This window comes from Spea bombifrons, chromosome 1, assembly GCF_027358695.1.
Source record: "Spea bombifrons isolate aSpeBom1 chromosome 1, aSpeBom1.2.pri, whole genome shotgun sequence".
NCBI classification, from domain to species: Eukaryota; Metazoa; Chordata; class Amphibia; order Anura; family Pelobatidae; genus Spea; species Spea bombifrons.
This window is the reverse complement of record NC_071087.1, coordinates 126,623,498-126,643,426: the sequence shown is the minus strand read 5'-3', so window position 1 is coordinate 126,643,426 and position 19,929 is coordinate 126,623,498. Positions and strand designations below refer to the sequence as shown.

The following is a 19,929-nucleotide window of genomic DNA, read 5'->3' as shown; positions in this document are numbered from 1 at the left end:
TTTCATTTGTCCCCAGCGTTTTATTGCAAGTTAATTTCTAGCCAAATGGGTCTATGTACTTTTCACTTTCACTTTTTTGAATTTTAATTGTATGCTGTGGCTATTGAGAAGTATAGCGTTAGAGACCAACCTGCTCTGTGCATTAGCTACATGGCGCCTTGCTTAGCACTTTTCAGGAAGCCCATAATCCAATCTCAACAGTATTGAGCTCCATAAGATCTGTTTCCCAACATCCTGAATCCATGCTCATGAAGTTGCAATTCCCCTGCATCGACATGGCCTTGATCAATATATAGTGTGTGAATTTTGGTTAATCCACGGTTTCTACTGAATAATGCCTTCCATGGGTCAGAAATGAAACAAATGTGTGATCTGCTACCCAATGAGTAATTCTGTTCTCTACAAAATTGGGACATTGGGGCAGCTTGGCAGGACAGTGCCTGAAACTTGGGGCTGTTTTGTGCACTGTTGGGAGGTATAATGAGGGAACACCTCATTATGCCTGTTTGTGAGTCTAATGGGTCATTTAGCAAGGGTGTGACTGGGTGACTGATTCCCTGAGCTTCCCGTATCAGTGTATCTTTCTTTATATGTATCCTCTATCTATACTATATATAGTATAGTATATGTGTGAATATCAGTGTATATGTATGTATATATATATATACATATATATATATATGTCTATATAGGTGTGTGGTGGTGCTCGGCTGTTAAGGAAACCTTAATATGAATATTATTTGGCTCTTTAGAGTTACGTCCAGTATGTAACCGCTCAACGGATTGTAAAAAAGAGGTTTATTCTTAATCTCCATTGCCCAACAAAAGACATGGATTTGTGGTGCTGTAAAGGTTATGGAAAAAACAGCGGTAACCATCCGTCAGATGACTGTAAAAATCTTCCAGCGTTTACTTCTTAAATAAAGCACAGCGATTTCTTGTCTTGCAGAGAAAGACATATTGCAAGGAAATTCTCCTTGGAAAAAAAGAAAAAAAAAAGCTTGCAGTCTTTGGTCTGTGGGAAGACTATCCTTCATGGCTGAGGGATAGTACTTTAAAATACTTAGAGGGAATAAACAGCTTTTAATGAAGTTGCATTGCCACATAATGGGTATCATAAAATTGCATTCATAGTATGGGATCCCAGGATGGTTCTTAATATCGACTCAGTCGGAATATGCTTTGATAAAGCTGTAGTGGCGGCTGTGAAGAATACAAAGTCACCTTAAATTAACGCATTGAAATAACCAGAAATAAAAAGAGCCACGCTCCGCTGAAATGATATCTGCCTTTGGGGTGGCCTGTCAGACTTGGTTTGCAGGTAGCATTTTATTCTGAAGAACACAGGAGTTTCATTGCAGCAAAACAGATGTTCATCTTGTTTCTCTATCGGCTGTTTGATGAGAAATTTATTGCTCTTCTGCTGGGATGAAGCTCCACTGCTGTGGGAGTCTATTAGCCAGACCAGCTTCTGGAAAGGAGCCAAAAAAGCAATGTTTTGATGAAAGCTCTTGGTCTGCGGGCGCCACTAATAATGCATTGGCTAGACTCTCCTTATTGGGCCATTGATTGCCCCTGATTTGATTTATTGATCAATGCCCCTCAGATTTGGCGTCTGAGAAGCTGAACTAATCTTTAACCGCTGTGAAACATCTCTGGCTGGTGGAGAATTAGACCTGATAAGGAATGTATGAAAAGTATCTGAGCTTATCTTAATCACACAGTGCGTCTGCTCTGCCTTCAGCTGAGAGAGCGCGAGCGCACGGAACACAATCACCAAGCAGAACAGAACAGATCTATACATTGATGGAATTCAAAGCCTCCAGCATCGATTACCATTATAACAAACAGTGGTGCACAGAATGTCTGATTATTTTTAGACAAAGATTCTGTGCTCTCAGCAGCAATTTTGCTGATGCTGTCAATGTGTCAGATGTCTGCTCTTGATTGCAATTAGATGCAAAACAAAAAATATAAAACCATCTGCAACCACGCTATTATTTTGAACCTTTAAAGACACATCTTGGTCTTTGTCTGCATCGTGCAGCATTTACAGCTTCATGTATCATTATGCCTCAGACCTGTCTGTACTGAAATCAATCACTTTTTAGTCTTTTTTTTTTTTGGATTTGGTTAAACTGTTATTAGGGAGATATGTATTCAAAGGCCGTGATATTGAACTTGTTTCCAATATATTTTTTAATTTTTTTTTTTTTTCTTATGATGTGGTTTTCTGCCTGAAGCAAATATAAAGAAAAACAAAAAACAAAACAGTAGGTTTGGGAATTAAGTTGAGATATTGGTATAGTTTATGTCGCATTTGATAGCACAGAGAAAATACTAATCATGGATTTTAGAATGATTATTATGATTATTTGCGAAGGTTTTCACAGATCACCCTATTCAATGGTTTATCATGTTTTCAGATCATATAATGTTCTGCTGGTATACTGAACCATCACTCCCTTCGCACAGTCCTCTGTATCTCTGCCTTTTGCAATAGCCAGATCCATATGGATAAATATTGCTTAGCCTGCTACTTCATTAAGATACCCCAATCTTGGCGAATCCCATCTAATTCTCACGTGGCTATATTGCTTACCATAGAGTTGAACCATAGGTACTGCAACACTTTTACCCACTTTGACTCTCGCACATTTCTAAACATTCTCTAGTCACCATTAATGAGGCACTTGTGTAGTAGATGAGGTGCTTAACCCCAATATACACAAATAATTCTAATATTTAATAAGTAATACACCCCTGAGTAATACCTAAATCCTGGGCTGTTAGGTGTGCCTTGAGGAGAGGGTTGAAGGACACTTCTCTAGAGTAGCACCATAGCAGCTGCACAAGAATGAATTACCAGATCCTCACAGGCTTGGCCTACCGCTGGTGGATAACAGGACCTATGATAATCATCCTTCCCAAGAGTGTTTGTAAGAACATGGTCAAGGGCAAGTATAGCTCTAAGTTAGGCAGGGTATTTGGGGTAAATCATAGACATGGAGATTGACACGAACATCATTTAGTTCCTTGACAGAGGCAGTTCTTCATTAGTAATAGAGTAATGCTCAGCTGGGAGCTATACCCAAAAATAAAAGATGGCTCGTCTTGCTGAAAGTAATGATTTAGCTATCATGGATGCTTTCCTGTTGTAGGCTGATGTGTGTAGGTATTGATTTTGCATTGGCTGTCTGGGGAGCCTTATAGCTGCAGGCTTCCACTTTACATTCCTGATTTCCTACAAGATTGTTCTCAGGAGCAGTGAGAAGCTACTCCGCGGCATCTGTCAATATCCACAGCAAGAGGGTAAACACTGGCAGATTGGGAAGAGTGGCTGTTAGTGCTCGTGTGAGCAATCTATTAGGAAACAGGGAGGTAAAAAGGCAGGCTCTATATAAACAGGCGCTTATCCGATTCACTCAAAATGGTGGACCAGAATTACTATGGCTATTGCAGATGTCAAGGAGGGTATGGAATTTTCTAAGATCTGAATGAGAAAGTACAATGTTATTTATGCACTTAAGGGAGAGTTGACCGAGAATTTGCGGGAGGGTTGTGCTTCTGCTCCTTGACATCACTATACATTATGAAGAGCCAATCCGAATGAGCTTCTGTGGCAAGAAGAGCTTGGCTGGCCCTGTATAATGCTTAATGAGAAATCTTCAGTCTCCTCAACCATTAGACTATGATTTTTTTCAGGGGTCCCTCAGTCATTCTTGCTGGAGAATCTTCTTAGTAGAAGCTGCTCATATTACATAATGAAATGGCAAATATTTCATATCTATGTGCATTATGAAGGGCAATACAGCCCTTTTAAAGTCTAATTTTACTTTAGATAAAAAAAAATATATAAAAAAAAAAGGTAGTGATGTGTAACCGTACAGTAACCACTGTAATTTCATTTGTAACAAACCTTTTAATGTAAATTTAGTAAATGTGTAATTATCCAAATAAACTACACTTTGAATGGAAAATACACTATCAAGAGCAAACTAATCTATACCTAATAAATTCTTCATGTTACAAAGTAAATGTAGATCACAATATGGTGGAAAGAAAATAATTATTGCATATATTTAATTTTTCCCATTTTTGTTTCTATAAAAAAAGTTTATGGAAGTTTTATAGCACCTAAAAATGATACCAAAGTCTGATTAAGAGTGAAACTCCATGTTTCTATGAACCCCATCTCTCCGGGGAATGTGTTGAATGCTAGGAAGCATATAAAGCTCCTCATATGGAACAGGTGATGTGTGCGTGCTTCACATCATGCTGTGTGTGTGTGGTATGGCCGGGAGGCTGAACACATCTCTCTCTTCCTCTCCCTAGGGTCAGCTTGCATTAGCAGGCTAATGCAGCCAATTATATATGGAATATTGGTCGTGTTTGAGCCTCCTAACGTCAGGCATCATGATTCTCAGTGATACAAAGTGTATGCACATGATGTGCTTTGATCTTCACCACTAATTGCTAATATCCCAATTAGGTTTAACAGCAGACTGATGTGATCAGGCCAAGATATGCTGGCTGAGAGCAGGTCATATCAATCAGCTGTCTGCTCTTTTATTCTGGAAATGACTATCCCCACTTAATGGGAAGATGGGGTGAAGAATGGCGACATACCCAAAATAGTTGTTTCAGGGACTACTCCGTTGTGTGCTTGTCTGTTGAGACGATACATTTTGTTTTAGAGTTTGCACAGTGAAAGGTTAAACGACTTAATACATAATATACTGGAAACAGCGAAGCAATTGCTGTTATCACATTATAACCAGCGAGGAAATCAAATCCAGGTGTGTTTATGCGGTAAGCAACAGCACTCCTGAGAATCATGTTGCGTATAATATACAAAACCACCGGTGGGGATAGTGCAGGTTTAAGGTAATTAACCAGTATTTGGAAACGGCTGACAGTATATGCAGTGCCATCATAAAGGAACATATAGTCTTATTTACTAGGTTCATTAAATGTCTCCCATAGCAATGTACATGTCTTTCTTCTACAAATAATTATTTAATACGTACCGGTATTTTAGAACTGGAAAAAAAGTCCAGTAAACTCAAAAATTAGTGAGACTGTCCACTTAAAAAAAAATCTTTTTATGTTTTGCGCAAAAAAAGACATCAGTGACCTACTTTAAACCTATAAAACAGATGCTGCAACTTGCTTAGAATACGAACCTCACTCAAGTAGAAAGATATATATGAGATCTGTCGGTCTCCACTTGCTCTACAGAGAGTTTGTATGCGTCTGTGCCTCATATGGCTTGGTGCGCAGTAGGCTGGCTTACCAGATGAGAGTTATCGGGGTTCAATCCGAAACCCTACCACTAGGGGAGCGCACAACAGTCCCTGAATACAGGTAGATTTACTGATGCCATGAAAAAAATGAGCATAATGCATAATGTTTAAGACTGAAGAATCTCAACTAAGTTGTACATCTACCAAAAGAAAAAAATTATGACCAGCAATACCAGTTGAAAAGTAGTACTGGTGCTATTAAAAAAACTGTGCAGGACCTTAAGACAAAGGGTGGGCTGGAATATACGGTCTTATACATACCTTGGCACTCCCCATATCTGTCCCCCGAGAGCTCTGCCCCTGTAGAAGGCATGGATGGGCTGTGCCTGAGTTAAGGGGGATGGGAAAAGACTTGACAGGGGGTCTGAGTGGGGCAGAGTAGGTGGTATCTAGGTGGGGGATGGGTAGGGCCAAACACCAATCTCTCATCGAAGGGTTATAGCTTAGTAAAGAGTGATCTCCACCAGATTGTTTGGGTTCCAGTGCCCCTGGGGACGTTGTTTTATGCAGAACATTGACCGTGATATTATAATGTAAGTGATGTATTACCTTTTTGCTCGTAAATTATACTTAAGTCTTCCTAATTAGTCTTAAGTGTTTTGTATAGATGGTAAATATTTAATTGTTTTGCCCAATCAGTATTTCAAAAGTAATTAAAGTCTAATTTTTAACATCTGTAAAGTCATTATATCACAATTACTTTCTTTTCCTTTTTTTTTTATTTTTATTTTTTTATTTGTAAAACCAAAATGTGATTGTTTATATGTTGATGTCCGTGGAAGATGCCATCTTTGGAACCGACAATCAGTTGTGCTGCATTACTGTGTCAGAGGAGCTGTTATAAATCCCAGTCATTCTTTTCATTTAAATAAAAGCACATGTGAATTAAGCTCGGCCATTTGTATAATTACACTGGAGACTGTGGGTTTAACCCCTTCAGCTTCAGATTACTAAATATTATTGCTGAGTTAATGCATTTAAGTAATGGTAGGTTAGATTTTGGAGGCAGAGGATACTATTTATTTGCTGTTGATTATCATACAGTGACTTTTGTTACCCTTCCAGTATAGCCAGTGGTGAAAAGAGTGACAAGTGAATTGACTTAGGGCTTTATTCACCATTAAGGAAGTGATTAACAAAGCAGTTTCTTTTTTTAAAACCCATACATGTTTGAAGGCCTGGGGTTGGGATGGCAAAATGAATGACAAGTTTTGGCAGCCTTTAAAAAAGTGAACATATCTTGATTCAGGTTGCAGTTCTAATTAAACAAATATGCGTCTGAAAGGTAGGCTTCTACGGGACAGGACATAGAGAGGTAGCATTCTACAGAAGAGGACATCTGCCAGAGAGGTAGACTCCTACAGGAGTGTTTGGAAGGTTCTGCAGTTAGAATTAAGGTACCTGCACATGCTTGCAGTTTAGAATGACTTGGTAGTAGAAATGAGCACTTGCTTGATGAGGCTTAGGACAGTATCATGCATTCATCTACATGGACATGAAAAAGCATCATTGCTAACAACACTAGTATGCTTCCCACTTCCAACCCTGTCCAAGGTACTGAAACGTATGGCAGACATACGCAGCTGGCTAACCAATGTACACCATTGACCTTTCATATGGACACTATTGCAACCAGAGCGGAGCGTTGTGCCTCGTGTTATAGTACTTATCCAATTTAATGGAATTTAGAGATCTAGAAGGCAGAAAGGAAGCAATATACATTTATACAGTAAGGGCATTTAATACAGTAAGGGCATTTAAGCAAGCATGGGATGGGCATAAGGCCAAGCTAGATATAGGATAAGGGCAGGTACTAAAGGAAAGTACTCAGAGGTTGGGCAGACTGGATGGGCCTGCTGGTTCTTATCTGCTGTCACTTTCTATGTTTCTATGTAATATAAATTTGCAAACAGTGCACCACTGCTATACCTGCATATTAAAAAATACATTTCCATAAACGTGCTCAAAGCAGCAGAAGCCAACATTTCAAATAACCAAACAGGAACATTTTTCATTTAATGAATGTGGATATACTGCAGAACTTTAGCAACATGTAGTCACCGCCTATTTATAAGAAGAATAATGTATTTTACTCACATTGTGACTGTGACAGACTCATGTGCACCAAATATTTTGAGCTCCTATAAGTTGTGCTTCTACAAAAAGCCACTTACTTCTTTTGATGACATACTGGTTATGTGAGATGCAAAGTGGCCCAACTTGTTGTTTTTTTCTACTTAAGACATTTTTATAAAGAAAGCTTTTTAAGACCTTAAAAATGAGCACAGAACCTTGGCTCCTGTGCCCTGTTCATCTCTTCCCAATTCCATCACCCATATATTAAATAGGAGCACCATGTTTTGCAATGGTGCATGCAGACCACCGATATCAGAGGTTCCCAAGAAAAAATCTGATCCAGTGCCTGCAAGGGGGTGGCATCGGCCAATTTGGGAAGCACTGGGTTATAAATATAATTTCCATTTTGTGTGTTTATTTGGAAAATAAAGTAATCGCTACGACTTTAACTCAATGTTACACAACAGACGAAACATTCAGTTACGTTATTTTAAAAATTCCTCTTCTTTCTTTATGCTTCCACCGTCCCCTAATTTTTACTCAAGGCCCCCCAATTACACCAGTTCCATCAGCCCCCAGGGGGCAGTATCGCCCACTTTGGGAAGCACTGATCTATATAATCCTCAGACTCCGTCAACTATGTTTCTAGATTAGGGTGATCTAATACAAAGCTGTACATGCCAATTTGCAATATTGGTCTGGGAGATTATAGATACAAAAAAAACCGAATAATGTATTAATATGGGCAAAAATCAGAATACAGAAATAGTTTTTGTACAAGTGATACGCAGGGGTTGCCCTCACAGAAAAACATCCTGTACAACATGGATTTCAGGCTGATGAAGGCTGATTCACACAATCCTTCAACCGCTTCTGGAAATCCTTGTCTGAAATAAACTAAAATGATACTTGGCCCACCTTTTATGCGCCTGAGAATGATGGGATTTGTAGTCTGCAGTGTCTGGCATACCAGAAGATACAGAACCAAGAGCGTGCTTTTTGACAGAAGTGCGACTATAAGAACAAAGTAGAGAAAGAAAAAGACAAAGAGAGCCAATGGGGTGTTCTCTATGTAATTGGGGTGCCCCTGTGTAGTTTTTTTAAATAGATTCTTTAATTATACACTATACTTACATTAAACCGCCTTTAATTTAATCTGTAACGTACAGAAGGTGGGTCCATTTACCGTATTGCACTGAGATTAAAAAGCCATATATATCTTTAAAAGGCTTATTTATGAACACTTAAGCATAAGGAAGTGAAGGCTGGATCCATTCCCTCCTGTTGATATATATTAGCTGGCAGCAAACCGTTTGTTGCATTAAATCCCAGAGAACGCTACACAATATCCCCCACCGCTGCTAAAAAAGTTACTAGTGAACTGAGGCCATCGAAATGCTTTGAAATAAACTTTACTGAGGGATATTGATTATAAGCAGCTTCTCATTATCTAAAAGCCATCCTGATTTTTTTTGCATTGAATACATAGTTTTCTTCCTTAAATAATTCATTGCTCGCAGTCAATATTGCGGCTGTGTCTCAGACTTGGAAGTTCGCAAACCTGGACATGAGACGGGTTATGTATGATATTAAAAAAAAAAAAAACAACCTCTCTGTTTTTTCCCTGTTTCAGAAAGAACTGAACTCCTTGGCATCAGAGCTGGCCGCGCGGCAGGAAGAGAGTGAGCATTCCCACAAGCGGCTTATTGAACTCAGCCGGGAGTTTAAGAAAAATGTCCCAGAGGTATAGTATGGCCACTTTTTTTTCGACTTCTTTTCCCAGGCTTGTTTATCTCATGTTTAATTTTCTGTGACCGCAATGTATTGTCCGATATGTGATAGCTATAGGTTTAAAAAAAATATAAAAAGCAAATCCATTCTGCTGTTAATCATTATTTCTCAGACATTGGATTTAAATAATACTGAAGAGGGATGATTTGGCTTTGAATTTGACCTTCTCATTAATCATTAAAATCATGAAATGGTTAGCAAAGGCTACTGCTGGACTTTTCACCAGAATTTTCACCAGGGTGTATCTTGCATATTCGCTCTTGAGTGAGCCCACGCTGCATACCAATGAGTGTTCTGTAACAAGGAAAGAATATTTTTCAGGGAAAGTACCCTCAGACTCATGACTCCACATCGGTTACACATCCAATATCTTCAATAACGCCTTCACTGTTCTTGAAGATAGTTGTACTAACTCCTTGTAAAGCACTAGAGAGCTGATAAAGGTCACAGCTTAACAGGCTTCCAGAATTGATCAAAACTGAGCCAAAATTGATTCCAGACCATACCATTCACTTAGTTCCTATTCTTCTGTGCCTTATTGCTCTTCGTTTTAGATATATTCCTTACAGTGCAGCCACAACAATTGTTTACATCATGACCAGAGTATTCCTACCGCTATGACAACTGCGCCATACTACACCGGGTACTGGAGTTACAGCTAGAGCTGCACTAGTTAATCCACTTAACAGATACACTGCCTATTTTCAGCCTGATAACTGTTTTAGTATACATTTTTTAATGCTTTGATAAATGCATATCATGCATTACTGAAATACTAAATACAATCGATAAAGTACTGGGACCCCTTGAATAGTGGAGGTTATATAAAAAGAGCAATTTTGGTGACATTGTTAAAAACCGGTGCAGCTGCTATAGTAGTAACCAGTGCAATCATCTTCAGTGGAACCATTTGATTGTTAACTACAATAGAGTATTTTTGATATATTATTAAAGGGTTAATATCACTGGATTCTCTCAGTGCACTTAGACAGTAGTGTACCTGGGTGCCACTCATCACTCATGATGTCATATGACTGTCAATGTCTGGCTTAGTATATAGTGGTGGGGGTTATGCTGTACCACTGTCAATGTCTGGCTCAGTATATATATATATATATATATGTATATATATATATATATATATATATATATATATATATATAGTGATGAGACTTATGCTGTACCATTAGCAATGTATATAGTGATGGGAGTTGTGCTGTACCATTAGCAATGTCTGGCTCACTATATAGTATTGGGAGTTATGCTGTACCACTGTCAATGTCTGAATTTCAAGGTTATTATGGAAAGCAGTGATTATTGTTTATTTAAACTTTTTAAATGTATTTTATTTTTTATATTTATATTTTTTTCCAGTTAGCATACTGTTTAAAAATCTGTGCAATAAATATACTTGCAAGCATTAATTTTTGTGGAGGTGTTTTGTTTACATCTTAAAGTGTGTGTGGGGGGGTGGTACATATAAAATCTGCCCCATGTGCCAAATACTTTAGATATGTTCCCGCACTTAGAAAGTTCCCAGGTATTATCATGATTATAATCATTTGTTTATTCTTTATTTCCTTAGACTTTATACATTTGGGAAAAATTGTCTTCCTTGCCATTGTTAAACTCTTTTTTCCTCATATTTATCCCTCTCTCTATTTTTTGTTAAGTCGTTCCATTTTTTTCCCTAGGAAATCCGCGAAATAGTAGCGCCAGTTCTGAAAAGCTTTCAAGCCGAGGTAAGACTTCCCTTAGTTTATTCCGTTTATTATTCTTCGGTTTTGAGTTGTCTGGAACGACTGAAAGGAGTGGTTGCTGGTACTAAAACAATACAACAGTGATTGATCCTAGCATTTTTCTTTTCTGCAACCATTCACTGATCATGGTAACAGTTGAGTTCTATGGTAACAGTAAGGTTCTATTGGAAAGATTTCAGATGTCTAATGATGAGTATTATGTAAGTATCTAAGTTGCTGCTGAAAATTAATAATACAACAACCCAATAAACAAGGTGATCTGTATAGGTTCTATCATCACCGGCGTAACTATAAGGTGCCTCTAGGGGACACGGGGTGACCCTTGCGACTCTTTCTTCCTGTCTCCCTGTACCTGTTCAAAATTGTTTAGAAAGGTCGGAAGGGCCCTTTCGAAACTATTTTGAACAGGCATGGGGAGATAAAAATGATGTCACGTGACCCCACGGTGAAACCAAGGCTGCTCGCACATTGTACATGAGCATCCAGAGGGAAAGCTGCATGAGGGGAGAGAGGTAAGCGGGGCCGGGATATATAAATATATTACTTGTATTCATGCATGTGCACTTGTGTGTGTGTGTGTGTGTGAACATGCATGTGCACTTGTGTGTGTGTATGAGAATGGATGGAGAATACTTCTGTGTGTGTTTGTGAGCATGGATGTGTACTTCTGTGTGTGTCTGTGAACATGCATGTGCACTTGTGTGTGTGTATGAGAATGGATGGAGAATACGTCTGTGTGTGTTTGTGAGCATGGATGTGTACTTCTGTGTGTGTCTGTGCACATGGATGTGTACTTTGTGTGTGTATGTGTGAGCATACATGCATACTTGTGTTTGTATGAGCATGGATGTGTACTTCTGTGTGTGTGTCTGTATGAGCAGGGACGTGTACTTGTGTGTTTCTGTGATTATATGGGGTAGTAGAAGTATTATTAAACACTCATCTACACACACCAGACAAGCCAGAAGGCTTGCTTTTCCCTCAGAAATCTCATAGTGCTTTCACAACCACAAGGGATTCTGGGTAGGCACATGCAAACACGGTTAACAATTATCACCTTTGCCTCTATATCCACTTTATACATGGATCCCTTGTGGTTGTGAAAGCACTATGAGATTTCTGAGGGAAAAGCAAGCCTTCTGGCTTGTCTGGTGTGTGTAGATGAGTGTTTAATAATACTTCTACTACCCCTTAAATTTAAGTGGAAGGGTTTCCATCACCTTTTACCCACCATAACTTATGTAATGTGATTATATGATAATAGGTCAGAGTCGTAGCTAGCTCCTTTTGCGTCTGAGGCAAGAATGGAACATTGTGCCCCCCAGCTTTTTTTTTACAGAGACTATTTTATTTACACTGCCCTTACACACTGCCTTTACACACACCTGCCAATAAACACACATGTACACATATACTGCCTTTATACACAACAGCCCATAAACACACATATCCACATACACTGCCCTTAGACACGACTGCCCTACACTACCTTTACCCATACCTGCCCATAAACATACATATACACATACACTGCCCTTACACATCCCTGCCCATAAACACGCATATACACATACACTGCCCTTACACACGACTGCCCTACACTACCTTTACACATCCCTTACAAAAAATTACTGCAGTTTTTCTGCAGTTTTTTGGACATGAAAAAACTGCAATACTGTACTTTTACTGCAGTATTACTGCACGTTTACTGCAGTTTTACTGCATTTGTACTTCACTGTACTGCATTATTACTGCACATTTACTGCGCTTTTTTTTTTTACTGCAATTATACTGCATTGTACTTCAATGTACTGCAGCTTTATTGCAATTGTACTTCGTACAAAAATAACTGCAGTACAACTGCAGTACAGTGAAGTACAAATGCAGTAAAACTGCAGTAAATGTGCAGTAATACTGCAGTAAAAGTACAGTATTGCAGTTTTTTCATGTCCAAAAAACTGCAGTATTACTTCAGAAAAACTGCAGTAATTTTTTCGTAAGGGATACCTACCCATAAACACACATATACACATACACTGCCCTTCCACCCTGCCTTTACACACACCTGCCCATAAACACACATATACACATACACTGCCCTTCCACCCTGCCTTTACACACACCTGCCCATTAACACACATATACACATACACTGCCCTTACACACATCTGCCCATACGCATTGTCTTTACACACACCTGCCCATTAACATGCATATACACATGCACTGCCCTTACACACGCCTGCCCATACACACTGCCTTTACACACACCTGCTCATAAACACACATATACAGACACTGGCTTTACACACACCTGCCCAAACACACATATACACATACACTGCCCTTACACACACCTGCCCATACTCACTGCCTTTACACACACCTGCCCATAAACACACATATACACAGACACTGTCTTTACACACCCCAGCCCATGAACATGCAGATACAGATACACTGGCTTTACACACACCTGTCCATTAACACGCATATACACATACACTGGCTTTACATACACCTGCCTATAAACGCGCATTTACATACACTGCCCTTACACACGACTGCCTTTACACATACCTGCCCATAAACATGCATATACACATACACTGCCTTTACACACACCTGCCCATAAACACGCATATCCACATACACTACCCTTACACATGACTGCCTTTACACATACCTGCCCATAAACACACATATACACATATACTGCCTTTACACACACCTGCACAAACACACCTATACACATACACTGCCCTTACACACACCTGCCCATACACATTGCCTTTACACACACCTGCCCATAAAGACACATATACACATACACTGCCCTGATATTGGGCTGGTTAGGGAGATCCTTGATCATGCAGGCTGCACCCCCCCCCTCGCAGCTGCGCTTGAGGCAAGTGCCTCTCTCACCTCACCCTTCCTACGCCCCTCTATTAGGTGGCACACTATCAGTAAAAAAAAAAGCTATTGCGGCATGTGAGTATAAATCAATCAAAGGCAGTGCAAACACTCCAAGCCCGCCCCAACGGGTTAGATACAGAACAATGTAAAGTGATAGGAGGTGCACATATCATATAAAGACTGTCACAACCACTATATATTTTTGAAAAAGTGTTTATATTTTTACAATGTTCAAAAACCCAATAGCAAAAATGTGAAACAGTACAGCAATTCAGCACATACAAAAATTTAAGATTTTATAATAGATGTATTATAAGATACATTTTAGAACATGATGCCATAACCTAAAACTAGAGGGCCAGAGGTTTAGATGTAATTGAAGGAGGTTTTACTTTACTGAATGAGTGGTAAATAAGTGGGACAGCCTCCCAACAGAAGCAGTAGAGGCTAACAAAGTGAGGAAATTTAAACACGCATGAGATTGGTATATAGCTATTATAAATCAAAGACAAGACCAAGGACTGGTTAAGGTTGGCGTTTACATCAAGAAAAACAGGCAGACTAGACGGACCAAATGGTTCTCATCTGCCATCAAATGTTATGTTTCTGGGTTGATATGCATAGAAAGAGCTGAACAGTTAATTAAAAATTAACATAAAGCTCCTCATCTAACCACGCTTTGTCAGGTGAACAGATTTTTTTTTTTGATAGACGGACTGGCTAATCAAGGATTCTCAGCATGGTACTAATGGAGGCTGTTGGATACTAAGACCTATTAGCCCACAGTAAGCAGCGTTTGCACTAATACACAAGCCCACATAGGTCTCTTTTCCTTTCACACTGCTTGTCAAAATAAAGGAAAACCATATATTTTCATAGCATTGAAGCAAAGAACACACTGCATCTGTGTAATTGGCAGGCTGAATGAAGGCTGCTTGAAGTGGCCAAACTTTGAATATCCTTGTACAGAAGAACCGGCGCAAGACGAGAGCCCTGCTAATTACAAAAGTTGCTTTACAAAAGATAATTCAAAGCAATGATTTAGCAAACATAATCAAGTAGCACAGATGGGAATTTTGATGAATGGCTTGCAACATGTAATTAGTAGTTACATATCATTAACCCCCAGAGCACAAAAATTATTTTCTCATTATTAGTTGAAAAGGTAAAATTAAGCTGACTAGACTGTAAGGGGGGAAAATACAATTAATTACTTCCATTTATTCTAATCATTATTTTAAACATAATTTTAGTGTGATAGATGGCTGGAAACATCAGAATTATCGGTTTTGTTATGCTAATTCTCAGAAGAAACTTTTATAAAAAGGCCACATGAAATATGAAAAAAACAACACAGGGTTGTTATCCCAGTGTGAATATGTAGTCTTTTATTCACAGTATAATTACATAATGCCATTAAAACAGCACTGTTAATAGATTTAAATTAAGTGTAGCCCTGGGTGAAATTACTGTAGGCAGAATACTGGGTCTTCATTAGTGTTAGGCTTCAGTCAGTGCTTTGCAGAATAGAATACAGGCTAATCTAGTAACCAGGGGTTCTCTTATGGGGTATAGTTTAACTATGTGACCAAAATTACATAGACACCTCTCCTAATTATTGAGTTTAGGCGTTTAAGCCCATTGCTAACAGTTGTATAAAATAAAGCACATTGGTTGCCATCTTCATAGACAAATATTGGCAGTAGAATCACACAGAGTCATACAGAAGAGCTTGGTGACTTTAAACATGACACTGTCATAGGATGCCACCTTTACCAGTTCAGGAAATCAGGTCTGATGGATGGATCTTGGTTTGGCGGATGCCAGGAGAAGGCTACCAACCAGAATGTATAGTGTCTACTGTAATGTTTGATGAAGAAAAGAAAATGGTCTGGGGCTGTTTTTCAAGGGGGTTAGGCCAGGCCCCTTAGATCCAGTGAAGGGCAACATGTTGCTTCCAACATTGTGGGAACAGTTTTGGGGGGAAGGCTTTGCGGTTGCAGTGCGACTGCTCCCCTGTGCACAAAGCAAGGTCCATAAAGACATGGTTTGACGAGTTTGGTGTGGAGGATCTCAAGTGGCTGCACACAGCTCTGACCCTATTCCCACTTTTGTGATGAATTCTAATGCTGATGGCAATCCATGCCTTTTTTCGTCCAATATCAGTGCCTGATCTCATAAATGGTCGTTTGGCTAAATAGCAGCAAATTAATGCTTACGGTTTTGGAATGGGATGTTCAACAAGCTCATGACACCACACACATAGGTGTGATGGTCATGTGTCCGCATACTTTTTTGCCCTGGTGTTCCTCATTGCTAGAAGCTCAGAGAGTTACTCTAGGTGTATTGAGTGCTCTATAGCATAACTAACAATAAGCATTTAAGCTGTGAGAGTCTTAATAATAGTGTCCTTCAAAAACTAAATGGCCATTCAAATGTTTGAAGGTATGGATTTATTAAATTCTTAAATTCTAGGCTTAGTGTGAAAATACCTTTTATTGAGTGCAATATTATTATACCAAAGGAGTAAGTCCAAGAAATACCCATATCTTTCAATATGCCTATTATACATGTGGGGATATGTTTATACTTTTCCCTTGTACATGAGATCAGCGAAGATCACTGATTCTATATCACAATGTGTAACAAAGTCTTAAAACTTTTCAAACCGACCTTGTGTGAGGTTACATATAATGGAGTGTTAACCGCTTTTTTGTAGGAGAGGTGTATGGCACTTCATGGTGTATAAATACATTGGTGAGATTAAATGTTTCAGCTCGCCTGCAATTTGTGTAGTAGCTAAATCCCTAAATGTTGGTTAAACAGCCATTCTAGATCTGGAATCTGTGCAGGGGGTGACACAAGTTACTACACAAGGGTTTTTTTTTTAGGACCTCTGTACTATGAGTCCCATTGATTGGCACCCTTTAATCTTTCTACTCTTATTTGTTGGATAGGAGTGAGCTACAATGCTGGCAGAATGCAATCCCATTAGACAACAGTCCTATTTATTACCGTAAAAGTCAAGGGAAAATGGCTCCAAAGTGCATAGCATCTGCCTGTATGCCAATGAAGTGTTGTTGCTAGTCAAGAAACGCATATTCCTTTCTAATTTGTGTCAAATTACTGTTGCTCGGTATATCAAATTCTGGAAGTTTAATCTATGAGATCAAGTGACTGATTGATCTGTCTCAGTGCCCAAAATTCAAAATATTTAATTAGGCTTTAAAAAGGATTAACTACTTAAACCACCAGGCATGTTAAAGACAAAAATACCTGTCTGCTTGAAGTATGTAAAGTGTTATATTTTGGAGGAGTGCTTTTTATGAAACTCAGATACTCCCCAAAATGTCAATGAAGACTTTTATTTCCCCATCTGACAGAGAAATAAATGCTATTAAGGACAAAGAAAGCTACCCCATATAGAGACTGTGTTGCTAACGGGGAAGCAATGGTGAAGCGAATTGTAAAATTAGAAATGTTTGTGGTTTACTTTCCCAGCTGCTCCCCCCTGTTATTAGTCAGCTCTGGATATATGCACATAGGTGATGAATGCCTCAATTTTCCATTAGCTGCAGAGTTCTGGGTAGATCCCAGAGGTGCCCTGTTATGTTACTGAAATACTACTCCGTCGCTTGATTTATTTTATTTAAAGGCAAAACATACATATCATATGCAAGCCATATGTGACATCAAAAGCTTAACACACACATAAAATTTGTGTACAGTCGTATTGATGTGTACATCCAAGACCTCAAAGCACTCATACATTTGTAAGTACTATTCTGTGTTGCAGCACAGCACCAACAATCAATCATACATGGGAAACATAGTCAAAAGAAGCAACAGTAACTATGACAAAACAGTTCCAGGGGCATGAAAAAAGTGATATTATGGCAGGATTGACCCCTGGTGAGTGTGAGGAGGTAGGTGGAACAAAAAGGAGTTATGACAAATGAAGGTGGTGCAGGAGAATGAGATCTGGGGACAAGAATCAGCCCGTGACCTATTCCCTACTCATGATCTGGCCGTTTCCTAGTAAACCACAAATTGTCCATAACACATCAGGCATCGGGTTCCTTCAATGACCTCCATATGGGTTCATGAAAGAAATCAATACAAAACAAAGAGCTGTAGACAAAAAACTTCATGTAGTTTTTGAGTTTGTTTTTGTTTTGACCAGGGATTTCCACAAAGCCTAAACCAACGGACACTGCCAGAACCAATGTAGTGAAGTCTACTACTCCACGATGTATATGCACAGCTACCTAGCATGCATGAATTACCTTAGCGAGTGGCTTCTCTTAATGGCCGTCCATGCCACACTAGTCTGCTATTGCTGCAAAACGGAGCATTGTCTCTTACTTAGACAGGCTTACATTAATGGTCCTCATGGAGACCTGCTTGGATTAACTATACTATACGTCTTGGGAGAAAGGTCATAAGACAAGATTATTTGGGAAAACAAGTGATCAATCAAGACTATTGTTGAATGTGCAACTGTCATAATGACGGGTATCATTATGTTAGGGGCCATTTTGTATGTCACCCTACCTCGTGCAGTTTGTCCCATGTTTGTGGTGTTTTGGTGGGCAGTTACATTTTGCACAGCCGGAGACAGAAGCTTACCATTTAACGCACCTAGTTTGGGTTTAGGTTGCATGGCAATGGCTAGGTTAAATAAATTAAAGTGGCTGTGGTGGTTTCAACCTCACTCTTGGTGTCGTGTCAATTACTGGGTAGTTAACTTGGTTGGGGGGCCTGGCCCGGACATCGAGGGTACATGGGTTATAATGGTTATGCAAGATCATCTTCAATACTCTTATGTTCCACATACATTTACAACACAATATTCCTTGTCACTATAAGCAAATGGGGAATATTTAAACAGTATTATTATTATTATTATCTTTTATTTATATAGTGTCAACAATTTATGCAACACTTAATACAATACATATATTCAAGGGGTATGACAAGACGAGAATTGACAGACTAAGACAAACCGATACATTTGGTGGAGAGAGCCCTGCTCACAAGCTTACGATCTTGAGGGAATGGGTTGACAAACATAAGGCACAGAGAAGGGGTGTGACATTCTGCCCTGGTTTCCTGGCTCCTGTATTGTGCATTCAGGTTTTTGGACTGTTCCTAGTTCAGCCTCTAGTGGCCGCTCTGCCTATGTTTCTGCTCTCCTCCTATTGTTGTCACCTGGCCTTGTTACCTGCTGCCCTGCAGTATAAAGGGCTGTAGCTACCAGCAAACTGGGCCTTGGCATTGTAGTAATAGGACCGTTTTGCCCTGGTCCTGAATTGTTCCTGGCTTCCTTTTGAACCTGATCCTGTATTGCTCCTGCCTTCAGCCCTGCGAGTGGGCTTCCTGTCGTGTGCCCTGCGAGTGGGCTTCCTGTCGTGTGCCCAGCCTGAGGGCTTCCAGCAGCATGTCCAGTCCTGTGCTCTGCCAGTGAGCTTCCAGTTGTGTGCCCTGCCGGTGGGCTTCTATTTCAGCATCAGCCTTGCTAGTTCCAGTCCCGCACTTCTGTCTGCTGTGTGCCTGTCTACCTTGCACTATGAATCGCAGTGTACAAACAGACAACGCTATCCCTGCACCGTGGCCCCTCACTAACCTGCTTACCCAGTGTGTGACAAGGGGTGAGAGGTAGTTTGCGGGTTGTATCAATGACAGGGAAGTTCTAGCAGCTAAGATGATATGCTTCTCTGAAGAAGTGGGTTTTGAGATGTTTCTTGAATGTTGGGAGGGAGGGTGAATGCTGAAGGTTTGGTGGAAGTAGATTCCAGAGATATGGAGCAGCCCGAGTGAAATCTCGTGGACGGGAAAAGGAAGAGGTGATAAGTGAGGAGGAGAGCCTTATCCAATGGGAAGAATGTAGGGATCGAGTAGGAGAGTATTTGTTTATGAGAGCAGAAATGTATGGAGGAACAGTATTATGGAGGTCCTTTAAATTTAATTCTAAAGGTAATAGGGAGCCAGTGGAGGGTTTCCCAGAGTGGGGAAGCAGAAGAGGAGCGGCGTGCAAGGAAGATAAGCCTAGCAGCAGCATTTAGGATAGACTGTAGAGG

The 19,929-nt window shown here is 39.7% G+C and overlaps 1 protein-coding gene across 1 annotated transcript in view; it reads left to right on the top strand.

The window, feature by feature from the left end:
- Window positions 1-19,929, top strand: part of CUX2 (cut like homeobox 2) — a 158,157-nt gene that overhangs the window by 72,147 nt on the left and 66,081 nt on the right. The window contains exons 2-3 of the mRNA XM_053473143.1: window positions 9,016-9,126; window positions 10,868-10,915. Of these exons, the coding sequence (XP_053329118.1) occupies window positions 9,016-9,126; window positions 10,868-10,915 (159 nt within the window). The remainder of the gene's footprint in view (window positions 1-9,015; window positions 9,127-10,867; window positions 10,916-19,929) is intronic.